General features: G+C 42.6%; 1 protein-coding gene across 5 annotated transcripts; it reads right to left on the reverse strand.

The window, feature by feature from the left end:
• Positions 1-2,457: 2,457 nt before the first annotated feature.
• Positions 2,458-8,479, reverse strand: LOC146193451 (uncharacterized). 5 transcript variants are annotated; one of them, XR_014706835.1, is made up of 5 exons: positions 7,970-8,479; positions 7,642-7,857; positions 7,385-7,547; positions 5,146-5,574; positions 2,760-2,898 (listed from the first exon to the last, which is right to left on the reverse strand). XR_014706835.1 is itself a non-coding variant. In XM_084602757.1 (4 exons), exons 1-3 carry the CDS (start codon positions 8,143-8,145, stop codon positions 7,391-7,393), a joined length of 549 nt encoding a protein of 182 aa, XP_084458883.1. In that variant the 5' UTR covers positions 8,146-8,479; the 3' UTR covers positions 2,761-2,898; positions 7,385-7,390. The 5 variants fall into 5 exon arrangements, 2 of the variants coding, with proteins under 2 accessions (XP_084458882.1, XP_084458883.1); XR_014706837.1 differs by having other exon boundaries at positions 2,762-2,898; positions 5,395-5,574; XR_014706836.1 differs by having other exon boundaries at positions 2,763-2,898; positions 5,257-5,574.
• Positions 8,480-16,093: the final 7,614 nt, after the last annotated feature.

Here is a 16,093-nt window from a genome sequence, read left to right on the forward strand (position 1 = left end):
CCCATAAACCAAGCCTGACTTGTAATAAAAAAATACCAGCACACTAATAACAATACAGATCAATTGCATCCCCCCCTCCCCCATCCACCTAAAGATATGCTTATTTTACAGTGCGTTTAGTCTGCTCTTGATCTTTGCCTTTTAACACCTGTATATGCATGTCTTTCTCATTCATGAAGCGGAAAATTGAAGGGGAAATTGGCTCGTTATGATACAATTAATGAAAGGAGCCAACAGTCGAGTCCAAGGTAAATGTAGGTTTTTTTTTAAATACCTTTGTGGTGATATTGATCAGAATTAGTCCTGTAACGATTTTAGGCAGAAAGATGATTAAATACCAAGTGGAAGGAAAAATAACATGTGGTATATAGATAAAAAAAAAAGAAGGTATCCCCTATGACCTTGCACTTGCAGACTTTTGTCTCCTTTCATTCTCATTCATGTGCAGAATAATAAAACTGCCATTAACACAATGTTGATTACGCACAAATTTCCTTTCTTTTCCTAGCATGGCAAACCATCATCGCCAGGAAGCCCGAAAGACCTCAGCACTACACAGGTTTCCTTTGGACAGGTTAGTACTGTTATCATGGTATTAATAACAATGTATATATACTGTTATATTTATATTTATGAATATTTAGGCCACATATATAACTTTGGAATATGTTGCACGCATATATGATGGCTCTATTGCTAGAAGCTATATAAGCTAGCACAACTGTTGCTATGTCATTATGCTTTCATGCAGTTAGTTACGTGTTCAACCATTGCTTCAGGCACCTACCGGAGGTGATCCAAATACCACAGCTCTTCCTGTAGAGGTGAGAATATTTTGGATAGTTCATTTTGTCCAGTGGATGATGCAAGTGTTTTGACATATGTACACACTTAATTTTCAACTGTACTGAACAGCTTTGTATTATATTGCATATGATGGCTCTATTGCCCGAGTAAGCTATGCAAATTAGTGCAAATGTTATGTCTGCTTCCATGCACAAGCTCGATCATCGCTTGAGGCACCTTCTGGAAGCAATTAAAATGTAGCTCTTCCTGTATAGATGAGATTATTTTGGAGTTCAAATAGTTAATTTTGTTTAGTGGATGATGCAAGGCTTTGGTGTGCACTGGCACACCAAAAAAAGAAACTCGGAGCACATATATTAACTGGATTAACATGGGAGACCCGACGTTCAAAAATAATGAGCTGCTGGATTGGTTCATGGAACAGTGTATTAGTCGACTGTCCTGCACTGTGTCTTTTGTTTGTGCTGCTAACATGCCTCCAAATTTTTCAGGGCTCTTGAAACTCCACAAACTACAGCTTGTCTGTGCAAATTTTTTAGTCATATCAGTTCTCCACTTTCAGAATATTTGTGTATGTGTAGCAAGTTGACAATGTTTGCATTTTGTTACGGGCAGTTCTCTATACAGCACCTGAAAATGAAAGCATACAAAATTTCAAATCTGCAACCATCATTATAATTATGAATATCTGTCTGCAGGAAGAATCACCAGCGGGGCCTTCAACTACTCGCACGCATACTGTGGCAACACAATGTGGGAGTGCCATTCTGTTGGTAAGTCATTATTGATAAAGATGTTGTAGTGTTGTGAAAATGTATTAAAGAGCTATATGATTGATTACATTAAACGTAGATGGGGTGCTTGCGAATAATTTTAAATATATGAAATTTTTCCAGGCACACAGGTGTCTATTGGATTTAAATCTCTAGTCAGCACCAAGGTTTAAACAGAGAAGCCTGCCACCAGAGAAGTCGGTGGCAGGCTGCTATCACTGGCCAGTTACTGCTATCACTGGCCGCTCGTTAGAACTTCTTTCATCCACTTTTGTGCATTTGCTGGCTATGGCAGGCAAGAAAATTTGTCATTTAAGCACTGTTCATTAGGCAAAAAAAAAAAAAGAAAACTTGACGAAATACGTCACCTATGTGTCACATATTCACTCACTCAAACCTGCAAATATACCCTCCCTGTGACACAGTCCATTCGAATGATAGCGTTCATAACTCTCATGCATGGCTTGACATGATTAAGGATGTGGTAATACTCACAATGGGTCAACAAATATTGCCTTGATGAGTCTATAGAGACCATGCCTCATACATACCTTGCACACCACTAATCTCGGACGTGGTGTTAGGTTATTCATAGTTGCGTCAGGTAGCAAAAGGGCAATTTTTCCTTACATAATATGGTCATGCTGTGTCTGCCTAGTGTACATTAGTGCTGTCTTTAGAGCTACTACGGAGCCATCACATGCACTTTGAAGTTTAATTTTGCACAAATATTTGAACAAGTCACTAAGATGCACAAGGATATTTGATTCTGTTGTGAAAAAAATATAAGTTGCGTAGCCCTAAAGTGTACCTAATTTGCCATGGCATTTTTCTGTTCCCTGTTGATAGAATGAAAAAAAAAAATGCATACCTACTATAAACTTTGACAGCAGCTTTATTTAGCACATTTTACAGCCAAGACATTCCGAGATGAACATCCACGGCTGCTACGTATTAGTTCATAATATTAACAATCACACGGCACCAATCGCTGACATCACTGCACTTCTTTTTCAGCGACCATCAGGATGAAACGGCCCAGTCAGCGATTGAGGAACCCCTCTACAAAGAGCGAAAATTCCTTGTGTTCGAGGGTTGCCTGCGGCAGCTTCTTGAGACCTGAACAATGTGCGGGCAAACAAGAACCCTTTACTTTAGCATAGCGGGAAGCCTTGTGACTGTGAAGGGGACATGCTCACTGCAGCATTCTTTCCTCTGAAAAAGCCAACCACTGGTTGAAGGAAAAGCAGCAAGAAATGTCCTCCTGGCTGCAGGCATCTTGTTCTCTGGCTGCGGTATAGCTTCAGTTCTTCGGTTCCTGCAATCCATTGGGGTGCAAGGCATCACAGAGAGGACCTACTACAACTACCAACGGGCATACTTGCTACCTGCCAGAAATGAGGTTTGACAATAAGGATATCTCTCATACAACATTCAAGTCAAAGTATATGTCATTAACTCGATAACTAGATGTCGCATCCTTTCATGACAACAACTTGAAGCTACAATGCAACATATAAAACATATAAAATGCAGCATATATGCAACAGCGGAGGCATTGCAGTGCAATGCACCTGCTACTGCACATCTCTGTTGCCTTTGGCTACATGTTTAATAGACCAGCTGCATGCTCTAGTACTGAAGGCATAATTTTTGCAATATTTTTTTTTTTTTTAGTAAATGTGCTGTGAGAAAAGTGAAAAGCAATGCAGCATTTGAAACCTGCCCTCCTCATCCTAATATGCATTAAGGCAATCACATGACTGCAAGTTTGTAGACTCTAAATTGAACATCTCCTTCTTTGCAGCTTTTTCAGCAAAGGCAAGCAGAACTTGCTAGTGAGCTTGTAGGGACAACAACAGACCTGGCAGGGGATGGTCGCTGTGACTCGCCAGGCTACAGCGCAAAGTACATGACTTGCAGTGTACTAGCTGTGCAGAATGGAGCCATTTTGCACACTGCACAAGTTCAAGTCGGTGAGGTAATGCGACTCATCCTTTCCGACAACTGAGGTTCCTCCTAACATCACATCCTATCTTACGGCATTTCAACCCTTCTGCTCCAACTTCAGTGCACACGGACGCAAGTGGCATAGGCCTCAGTGCTGTCCTCGTTTAGCGCTATGACGACTGTGAACATGTGATTGCTTACGCCAGTCGGACTCTAAGCAAGACTGAGCACAACTACACCATCACCGAGCAGAAATGTCTCGCAGTTGTTTTCGCCGTGCAGCGGTTTTGCTGCTACCTGTACGAAGAGCCTTTCGTAGTAGTAACCGATCACCATTCCCTATGCTGGCTACTCAATCTCTGTGATCCGTCTAGTCGCCTAGCCCGCTGGGCACTTCGCTTGCAAGAATACGACTACAGCATTTCATACAAAAGTGGCCGACGGCACGCAGATGGAGACTGCCTCTCCTGGTTGCCACCTGCCACGACGGAATGCGACGTGGACAACTTTGATCATTACGTCACTGCTTTATCTCGGAGATTTCCAAATACTCATACCTTTTGAACCAAGGAACACACGGATCAGCATCTGGAGTCGTTCTTAGCTGCTGCTCAAGACCCAACCTCGAACAGCCAGTTTTGCCTATGCCTATGTGATGGCCTGCTATACAAAAACGTTTACTCTCGTGGCTGCTTGCTCCAGGAAAGTGTCTTGTTTTTTTCACCCAGCCCACGACCAACTTGTCGTCCCCACTCCCTGTACGGCCGCCGCTACCGGCCAACTCTGCGATTACGATACTTCATTAGATAAGAAGGCTGTGAGAATCCGTTTTGCTACAGACTGTCGGTTAATTGAATATTCTTTTTGGCTTTGTTTAAACCTTGACCTGGCTTAGTATTTTACGCTGCGTTTTTGTGTAACTCTCGCCCTTACTTACTATCTCTGGAATACTTGCTTTGTTATTTTATAGTCTTCTTTATCGCAGCGTTTGTTCATTGTCGGTTTTTTTCTCTTGTCATTTATTGAGTCGTTTTTTATTACTATCATGTCCTGGTGTTTTATTAATTTTTTTTATGCAGTGTAATTTGGACTACTACCTATATATGTTCCCATTGTGTGTTAAAAAAGTGACGCATAAATTTATTCCTTGATCACACACCAACACACGCACTTCACTGGTTGACCGGCCTAACTTTTAACTGTGTTCTCAAACCTCGTAGAGGGACGACGGGCAACCGTAAAGTGGATCCCGCGCCTCTGTTAATCGTTAAGGCGGGGTCTGTGACAATATAAAACAGACCAAAACTGCAGGAAAGGTATTACATATGCTAAAAAATTACAAAAATTACAAATAGGTCAATGAGCTGCAAGGATTCATGGGATTTGCCAACTTTGAGAAAAATTTGTGGCACAACCTGCATACTCTAGTGCAGTGAAAAGAACTGCTCCCCCCCCCCCCCCTCCAAAAGAAATTGCACGAGTGCACTCAATTCTGCTTAGGTGCAGTAATGTGAAACCACTGCGAATTATGTCACACTGCTTAAATTGGTCCGACACTACGCTAGCAAACCTCGGCCGCACTCGTCCAGATGGCGTACGTGTATGCCATATTTACCCAGGTTAAATGAAGGAGTGGTGCAGATGGTACTTCATGAAGATCACAATGTTTGCCGCACAGCTGAACAGTATGTTGTAGTTTGAACTTGATGAAGAGAAGGATGCTTACTGCACAGCATGAGAGTGTGTTGCAAAGTGCATTGCTCGTACCGTAGACTGGGAATGCCTCAGCCCACATAACCAAAGCAGAAGCCAGTGGAGGCCGCTTGGAACCGTCAAAGCCGACAGCCCACCATCACACACCCACGTAACTGGTCGGAATGCTCTGCCCCAAGGCAGATGACCTCTTCCCCTTGGATAAGTGCTCCCTTCTTCTCTCCTTGCAAATTTCATCGTGGTCTTTTTCTGCAAAGCTGTAAATTCTTCAGTTCTGCTCCTTCTATCTGGTGCTCTGTTCTATACTGCCTTTCGTTTTCCTTTGACTATCCTGCACAGATGAATAAAATGTAAACACCAACACTGGAAAAAGCGACCATGAAAAGAAGCCACAGAAGAGGAGATATGCAGATAGAAAAGAGACAGTAAAAACTAGAAACATATTCACAGATCTCAAGGAAGCAAGATAACAAGCCAAGCTGTCAACAAAGTTCAGGCCCCAGAAATTGCAAGAGAACAAGTTAAAAACATCCTTATCAACAGTGCCAAATGAATGAATTATGAAAGAAGCTCCTCGCTCTATAAAATGCCAGAGGGATAAATATTAGAAGAGGCAATGACAAGGTCTCCCAGCCCAACTAAGTGATTCCTGCGGTACAGGCTACAAAATGAGAAGCAGTGGCTACCTTAGCTGGCAGAATTTGTGTACATATATTCACTGTGAAAGGTGAGCGATGTAATGCACAGTTAGATACAGCTGATAATCAAGAAATAGGGAATTATGTCCAGGCATGACAGCTGGTGATAGCCGAGACAGCTAAAATAAGGCTTTTAGAGCATTCGCTCTACTTCTCCCGTGCACAAACCTCAAAGTGAATGCAATGTTGACTTTGAACTCTCACGCTGTGCAGCAAACAATGTCATCTTTATAGCTTAGACATGAGAGCACTATGCTATTGCCACAACCTATCACACCTCGTAGTAAAACTACAACACACTCTCCTCTGTACAGTAAACATCGCCTCCATCAATTTCTAATTGCAAGACATTTTCGTGCGCTACAATGATCATCGTCTTAATGTTTCATCTACTCCTTCTCCTTCATGAAACTTACGGAAATACACCATGCACATACGCCACCTCACTATAGACGGAGGTTGCAACTGTGCCAGACAGCCTGCCGAGACCATTGAACAAAGAGAAGCCAGACTAGCCCATTGCCAAAAAGCTGAGCAAGAGTGCAAGCGAGCCAAGATCGAAGTGGCAGCAGCAGCTGTGACTGCGGCCAATGGCTAACGCTCATGAAATTTGGTTCAAGGACGGTTGAACCTGCACAACGTTTTGAAAATATGCAGTGCTGCCCCTACACTTTGGCAAACACACCTGAAAGGGACCAGCTATTACTGCAGCTTGGAGATAAGAAATGTAACACTCTGCAAGCGTATTAGACTGTAAATAAATTCAAATTAATAATTCAGATCAGCAAATGCAGGAACAAGAGTTGTGGTTTGATCTGTGCTTCACCTGTATTACTCCACTGCTGGAATGGATGTATTCTGCGATCTGTTGTCATGTATTCACGGCTAGGAGTATCAATAAACAAACCTTCAAGCACTCATTTCATTGTGTCAGTATTGAGCACTCACACACTCGGTATCATTCAAAACACAGAATGCTTGTGCTGCCTCGGCATAAGCATTCTGTGTTTCGATTTTAATTTTTTTTTCTATAAAATTCCATTCCAAATAAATGAATGTTTACGGTAGATGCTTAGAAGCATGTGCTCAAGCAGACTTGGCGATGCTCGGCATTGTCCTCCATTCTGGATTGTTTTTGGGTGTGTATTTTTTTTTTACTAGGATTTGAATTTTCTTCCCAGGCTTTATTTTTCACTAACTAACAGTTCTACACCTTTCTTGCTTAGATATCTACAAGTTCTGGCACTTTAGAGGAATGAGATGTCTGTTCTTAAACAGTGCCACAAAACAGACACTTGACGCAGTGCATAACTTGGCGTTCATAAAATAGCATTCTCTATTTTTCCACCTTAAAAATAAACGCACTTCCATGCACCACTCGAAGCAGTGCGCCTGCACACGTGATAAAGTTTAGAATACAGCATGCAGTGAAGCGACAATCACCTGAGATTAAAGGGGAGGGTGCCTGAATCCCATGTAGCTCGCCGACGGAAATTCACGTCGAACCCGGCAAACGACGCAGGCTGGCAGGACCACCCTGTTGCCTTCGCCCAGCCTGCCCCAAATCCACTTGGTAAACAAGCGGTAGGCTATGAAGCGGTGCTGCCTGAAAATACCACGCTTTACAGTAAACGGATCATACACACACAAAAAAAAAAAAATAATGCGAATCTGTCACCTGACGCTTCCGCACTACCTACTTGTTTACATCTCCGTCTCCATCGATGTTCGCTCCCTCCTCCTCTCGTGAAATGTGCACAGCCCGAAGGACTTCGGCCGTTAGGCACACGCTTTGAAACGCTGGGTGGATCGTAATGCAGCCGCCGTCCTGCTGGCACACCACCAGCACCTCCGGCATGCTGCGGCAGCACACATCTTCAGGTGTGGGCATGCTTTCGCAGCGGCCGCAGCGGCACCTGCGCATAAGTAAAATGTGAAAAGGCCGCGAAGCAAACACGAAATGGCATTTCGTGAAATAAGAAAGTTGTAATAACTTATGTGCAGTGGCGCGTGCGCCACGGAACGCACCATAGTAGGCCGTCGTCTCCGTTGCCAGCGGGTGGTTCAGAAGGGCCAGTCGATGGCGTGCTGCTGTCGTCGCTGTCTAGCGGATCACGAAACGGAGTATAATCATATGGATCAAAGTCCAGCTCGGCAGCGGCTTCACGCAGCCTCGCTTCGAGCTCGGGATCCATGCGATCCATGGCGACCGACACGCGAACCGCCGCTCCGCAAACACGAAGGGGAAAAAATCGGAGCACTACCGGAAGTAAACAAACCGAGAGTCGGTGGCGTCACTTCGTGACGCATTATGGGCGGGGCGTCGGCCCGGACATTTTCTTTTTTTTTTGGCCGGCGCATCGGCGTGTATGAGTTGAGGGCTACAGTGACGGGAGAGGAGGAGCGTCATTTTTAATATGGAATATCTGCGCTATTAAAGATGTTAGCCTAAAATTTTTTTGCGCTTTGCTGACTAGCGAAGGCACGCCGACCGCTCGTGCGCCTTTCTTAAGCACGGCTTCAAGCTTTTCATGGGCCCTTTAAAGGCCTACTGTCCACCCTTCGGTCGAAAATATTTTCTTCCCCGGTGACTGTGAGACTTCGCCCCTAGAACGCAAGGCCGCAAAATGTTTTTGAAAAGAGTAACTAATAACGCAGTTACAGCCACCGCAATCACCCGATTCTGTCATGCTTCCCTCCTTCCATTCCCTCCCAAAGGTTTTTCACTCTCCTGCCCGAGGTTGTCTAGCCTCCGCAAGACAAATTCCCCTTCCTCCTCCGCGTTTGGCGGGAGGTGGGGCGTGGCACTCTGCGAGCGCGAAAAAAGAAAAAAAGAAGTCCGAGGGAGCGCGCGCCGCTGGATTCAGTCTGGCTACAGTGTACTAGTCTGGCCGTGGCGAGGGAAAAGCGCGCAGCGAGCGGTAGACACCCATCCTTCTCCCGTCAGTCAGCGATACGGACCAATGGACGTCGTTCGCGGTACGTACGTCATTACTGTGGCCCGTCGGGCTAGCGCAGGAAACGGGGAAGCTGGCTTCCCAAAGGAGAGCATGAGAGAGCTTTGAATTGTATTTTTGATGCTTTGCGGCGGGCGTGTCACTGTAGCATTTTGCACAGACTATCTCCGGTACCTGATCGAAACACTGAGCTCCTTTGCTTAAAAGGGCCTTCCCTGTACAGTGGCCCTTTAACAGAAATGACGAGTTTGCTCGGAAGACAGCACTTGGACGAAAAGGGATTATAATGATTATAATAGGCTACCAGTGCATTATGTAATATTTAGGGTAACAATTAGGTGCAGGGAATATGTTCCCCAAACATTCGAGCATTCCTCAAAGCAAAATGTGCTCACTAAAACTTTTACGGATGCACAGAAGCCTTCAACAGCAAAAAAAAAAAAAGGAAAAGAAAAGAGATGCATATTGGCCAGGGTTTAACGTATGAAAGCGGCATCGGCTATGACGGATGATTGCAGTGGCTGGTTTTGGTGTCGTTTTGTTTTGTTTTTGTTTTTTTCATTATAACACATTTGCCACGTGGGATTGTTTATTGTGCAGTCAAATCCCACAGCAGAGGAGCGCCTTTTAAACGGTTGTGATTGAACCCCCCGTTCTCGAAATCAGCAGTTGAGCGTCCTTACCATTGAGACACCGCGACAGAGGTTTAAAAGCAAAAAAAAAAAAGTACTCACACAACTCTATCGTGCATACAGACGGCATAGTAGACATAGAGTGGTCTGTTCAAACTGCATTCCGCTATATGAAGCAGTCTGCGGTGGCATATCTTTTAGTAGCTGCGGTATTCCAAACAGAAACGGCAATATGCGATTTCTGAGCGTTCGCATTACCTTTTATTGGCGGCAACGACCTGTTTTGCTTTGAAACGGCGGTAACGACAGTACCACTTCGTTTGAGACATTGCATGTCAAAGGATCTCAAGCGCCGAAGACCGCAATGGATGACGTCCTTATCCAAGCATGACATGCTCGATACGGACAAGTATATATATATATTTTTTTAACGAAGCGTGGGGGTTATAGACTGTTCATATTTATTTTGCAAGAGGCATATAGGTAAGCAAAAGCTCACAGGAACCACGAAACAAACAAGAACACTCCTGTACACGTCGCATGCGCGCGCGTAAATTACTGTGGGCTAGCACGCGACGCGAAAACGCAGCGAAACACTGAGTAGGTTTCGCCGCTGAGCCTCAAGGTGGCGATTCTGCTCGATCTCGAGGCCGTCAATTTCGACCAAATTCATATGAAGTGAAATTTGGGGGCCTAAGGGCCGAATATCCCTGATGGCCTACCTAAATTTGGAACTAGGCACTGAGTTGATCATTGTGAATTCGCTTTTGGCCACATTCGGACTTGGCCCAATATTTTGGGTCCGATGGAAAAGTTTTGGTGCTGGCCCACTTACATCTGGAGGGAATGGCTGAGTTCACCCTAGTCAAATCAAGCTGGACACAAATTTCGGTCAAATACAGGCAACGCCATTATTTTTGAACCCGGTTGGCCACTTATTGGGTGTAGGGCAGTTAAATTTGTAAGACACCACTGAGTAGGCTGTAGTTAAAATCGATTGGACAACAATTTTGTTCAAAGGAACTACCTCAAGCCTGGGGGTCCAGATGGTAAATTTTTGAAGCGTGGGCCACCTATATTTGGAGGACACCAATGAATAAATTAAGTTGGACACCTAGCAGCGGTTTCTCACTGTTAAAGGGTCCATGAAAAGGTGACCGCCGAGGCTAAGGCAAGTCGAAATACTGATAGTCGTCGAATAATTCATCAATCTCCCGCAAAAATTTTTAATCAAGCTTGTGTAAAACCAGAAATAGTGGCTATCAAAAATGCCTTTTCCCTCTTAAGTCGTGCATGGGAGCGAGCCATAAAAACATAAACATTATAGGCGGGCCCACGCTCCACCCACACATATACGTCATCGCTATCGAATCGGTTTGTTGACTTCCGGTTTATTTATTTATTTATGAATACTGCAATCCCATGCGGGATTTTAGCAGGGTGGGATACATCCTTATAGACAATAACATAGGCAACAACAACAAGAATACAAAGTTCAATAAGAGGCGGAAACAACAAACAAAGTAAGTCATGGCAAAACAGATGGTTGTAATGATTACACAAAACCGGACAGATTAAGGCGTGAACAAAATAAGTTTACAGATGGCTGTGAAACAGTGTCATTGTCTAATTTATTCCATTCGGTGATAGTCCTGGGAAAGAAAGAATATTTGAAGCAGTTATTGCGAGTGGAATAAGGAGCTATTGTTAGGGCGTGTCTTTGTCTTGTGGCATATCCTGTAGAGAAAGAAATTATATGTGACACGTCAACTTTGTAATCACCCTTTATCAACTGAAATAGAAATTTTAGGCGCAGTGCTCTGTTCCTTTCGGTAAGAGAAGGAAGTTTGGCCTTTGCTAAAAGTGTTGTCATTGAGGTGCGCCCAAAGCTATTGTAAATAAAACGGACTGCCCTCTTCTGCAAATTTTCAATCATATTGGTGTGTTTTTGTGTATAGGGATACCAGATAATAGAGGCGTATTCTATGCTTGGAAGGACAATGGTTTTATAAGCCATTAACCGGACAGCGGGTGTGGATAGTTTTAATGCTCGTCTTAGAAAAAAGAGTTTTTGATTAGCATTACTTTCTACGTATTTAATATGATTTGTCCAGCTAAGATCTTTTGAAATCCAAAGACCGAGGTATTTAAACTGCTCAACTTCAGATAGAAAAATATTCCGGGCTGAATACCTGAAATGAAGAGGGTTCTTTTTATGGGTTATTTTCATAAATACTGTTTTCTCAAAATTAACCTCCATTTGCCATTCTTCACACCATGAAACAGCTCTTTGAAATGATTCATTTAGCTTTAACTGATCATTAGCGCTGTTAATTTCAGAATAAATGACGCAATCGTCGGCGTACAGGTTAATCTTAACATCAATGTTATTTGTAATATCATTGAGAAAAATCAAGAATAAAAGAGGTCCAATAACAGAGCCTTGCGGCACGCCGGAGTCAACTGAAACCTTCAAAGAACTCTGATTCTTAAAAGAAACATATTGTTGTCTGTTCGAAAGATAGCAAGAGATCCAATTAATGAGCTGTGGGTTTGCTAATATTTTATCTAACTTAAATAGTAACTTTTTATGTGAAACTTTGTCAAAAGCTTTTGCAAAGTCCATAAAGATTGCATCGATTTGTTTACCTGAATTTATTGTAGCTGCGAAATCATGTACGGTAATAGCTAACTGTGTGGACGTGGAAAAACCTCTTCTGAAACCATGTTGAGCGCTTGATAGAATGTTGTACTTGTCAAGAAATTCAGAAATATGTTTGTGTATTATATGCTCAAGAAGCTTACATGATGTTGAAGTTAATGAAATGGGGCGGTAATTTGTAATTTGATTTTTCTTACCACTCTTATGGAGAGGCTTTATTTTTGCTGTTCTCCAGTCTCTTGGAACTTGACTGTCACACAAAGACTTAGAGAACAAAGCACATAAATACTTTGAAGTCCAGGGAGCATAACGTTTCAGAAAATCATTGGGAATGCCATCTGGCCCGGGTGATTTTTTAACCTCTAGATTTAAAAGTAGATTGAGTATGCCTTGTTCAGTGATTGCGTGCTCTGTCGCTCGCTCGCTGTCCAGTCAGGCCCGTTTCACATGCTGCGACTTGGATCGAAAATAATCGGTCTAGTCGGTGACGCCGCAGTGCGATTTTCGGTCTGCTTTCACATACAACGCGTTCACAGCGAATTCGGTCGGGCTGACACGCAGGGTTGCTTGATGCATGTACAGCCAACCATTTGTTAAATGCGACATTAACACAGCAAAACGTGTATCGATGTTGCTAGCTTTATGTGCGCTTTTAGTCACGACAGAATATTTCGTATGCTGTTATTGGAATAAATGAGTTTGCATTATTAAACAACTACGTTGCTGCGCTGCTCTCGAAACCACTTCAGGCGGTAGCACGTGACGGCAAGTGACGCTCTCATGACGTGCCGTCAGGATGCTCCCCATTGGTCAGTCCACAGTCAGTCGCAGACCGATCACACCGACGCTGCGATCGAATTCCAACAAGTTGGAAACCTGTCGCAAGCAGTCCCTTATAAAAATTTTATGTGTGTGTCTGATGGAGACACCAGAGTATCTTCTGAGTTTCAAGTGAATTTTCTCTTAAGTTCTTACTGTGTGTCTAAAACAAATTGGCCACCGTGTTTCTGGTTGGCACTTAATGTGTGCATTTCTTGTGAGTTCTTCATGAGTATTGACCATTGAGCGTCTGGTGGCTTTCACTTTAGTTTTTGATGTGATCTTGGTTGCCGACACTACATGCAAATCAGTTAGTGCCGGTATATTTAGTTACAGAAACCACAAACAGACATTGCATTTTGTGAAAATGGTCTTTTTTTATTCATAATGTGCAGCACAGCTTGGATGCCATTCGCATCCCTGTTTTCTATGCTATGCAAGGAAATAAACTTACTTTATTTTCCTGCACAGCATAGAAGACGGGCCATTTTTGAGGTGAAGCGGCACTGTCATGAAGTAGTCGCACGTGTACCCTAACAAATACAAAATGAAATCACTTTGTATTACTGTTCGCAATACTTAAAATAATTCAAGCTTCATTTCCAACTCATGGATAAGTTTACACATACTTCACCACATGCCGTTGAAGCATTCATATGTGGAACCAAGTTTTGTGGAACAAGACTCATGAGATAATTTCAAACACAAGAGGCATGACCCACTGTGTTTTTCTGGCACCTGTACATTTCAAACCCTCATAGTTAGCAGTTGGTGGAAGAAACATGCTGCACCGTTTACAGAGAAAACACAAAACCATAACTTTCAGATACATCATACATGGTACAAGGTTTGGTTTTGCTATTCACAACAATGCAAACAAGTTTTCTTCAGAATGAGTTTTTTCACTGACTACACCATTAGTAAAACAAAGATTTCAAAGAAGAAATAAAGCAACCAAACCAAGGCAGCTATCCATTCATACCACCATTTTTAGCTATGCTTAGGATGTGTACTTAAACATGCATCCCTGAACATGTCATAGAATGTGGTGATGGCTTGCAGAAGGGCACTGCAGTGTGCTTGCTGGTAGATGATTTAGTGTGTTCCTCGTTTGTGCTGTGGGGTGTAGGTGAGCAGCAGGTAGGCTCCAGGCATCGGCCAGTCTGAAGTGCTCAGGTAACTGGGTATATAAAGAGAGAAAAACCGACAAGTGAGACCGAGCACACAACTCCTTTCCTGGTAATGAAAAGAGACACAGCTATATATTCAGTAGCTACAATCATAAGGATTCTGGGCAAACAGCTTTAAGACGAGTGCTCAAAGCATAATTAAGTAAGTACTGGACTTCAACCTCAATGCAATGAACTGTTTGACAAAAGTAACCAGCCTGCATGGTGTGCTTCTCGTTTGTATAGGAGAGCCTTTCCAGTTTCCCTAAAGATAATAAGGTCATTTTCAAAACAGCCTATTTTTTCTCCACGAGTGTGAGGTGCACCTACTTTAAAGGTACAGAATAGATAAAAAAATTGGTGCTTAAAAGGAGTACGAATGTTTCTGTTATGTATAAAATGAAAACATGTGAAACATTTTCCCAATTATGGCATGTTTGAACAGAGCATATTCCTTCAAAACTCAAAGAAAAACCACCTCATCAGCCCATAAATTACTCTTGGAGGTAATGAAAAAAAAATAGTTCAAGAGAACACATTGCGTTATTCTATTTCCAACAATGTTATCAAAGGTGAAACATGCAGCTTCTCAAGCATCATTGCAAGTGTTTGAATGGAGGTGCATAAGTAGCAAACACAATGCCCTATGCTAAAATTTTACCCTTATGTCAAGACTGAGACCTGTACTGTGAGGAGATTGCATATGAAACTACACCATTATGAGCATTGTCAGATTGTTACATAAGCAGTATGCAGTGGTACAAGCCATTTGTGGGAGCAAGCAGCAGCTTAAAGTGACACCCATATGAATGCATAAACACAACTGTTTTGAAATTTCCAACCTTCAGACTGCAACTATGGCAAGTTTCTTCATTTAGCATAGCTAAGTGCATTCTAGAGCAAAAAAAAAAAGGCGTGTATGATGTCATTTCAAAGCAAATATTTTTAAATCACTCCAACATGACCTTGTCGGATGTTCCACACGTCCCCATTCTGTTTAAGCTCTGTCCAAATTTCTCAAGCAACAGAACCTGATTTCCTTATCTAGTATGACTTCTGACTTGCAAAACTGAACAGTAAACTAATAAATAATGTGGAAATGACTGCTCTAGCAAAGCTACGAAGAAACAAATAAATTTACCTAATTGGGGCAAAAAGATCCCAACATGTATTTTATGAATAAACACCTATTACAAAAGAAAAATAAAGCAAGTATGTCAACAGCAAAAAGACACAGCAAAGAACTGGGGATGCGAAGGCCATCGTTGACGCACTGCGAAAAAAATACTGAAAACTGTCATTTCCAACCGAATTCCTAAGGCGGTGCTACGAGCGTCTATGCACACTCACGAATAGTGATGCCGCCACACCCTGCGTACGTCACAGATCAGCATTGGCTCGCAATAACGTGATCAGGCATGCTTTTCCTTTATGGCCAAGGTCACATGGTTAGCTTATGGGCAACGTTTTGAGGAGCAGGGAGCCTATTTGCTGCTTTTCTGCCGTCAGTTTAGGCCGTTCTCCCAATGAGAGAAAAAACAAGAAGTTTCAGCTTTGATAACATTGCTAGAAACAGTACAATGCAACATATTGTCTCATATTCATTTTCATCTCCTCCTAGAAACTTGATTGTTAAATTATAAGAAAAATTAGGAATGGTGTTTCTTCCTTTAATTACTGAATAAGACTACTATGCTTGATTGCGCCAAATTAGGGACCGTGTTTAATGTGTTGCATTCCATATATAAAAAAAAAATGTTAACATTTTACCATCTAAGTGGTTGTATATTCTGCAATTCTTATGTAGGTTTGCCTTACAGCCGCAGAGAAAAAATAATTAAAACAGCCTCCTTTCAGATCTGTAGCACCTCTTAATTTTTTTTTTTTTCTAAGTCGTGACTTTCACACGCAAT

This window comes from Amblyomma maculatum, chromosome 4, assembly GCF_055883805.1.
Source record: "Amblyomma maculatum isolate TAMU_Amacu chromosome 4, ASM5588380v1, whole genome shotgun sequence".
NCBI lineage: Eukaryota > Metazoa > Arthropoda > Arachnida > Ixodida > Ixodidae > Amblyomma > Amblyomma maculatum.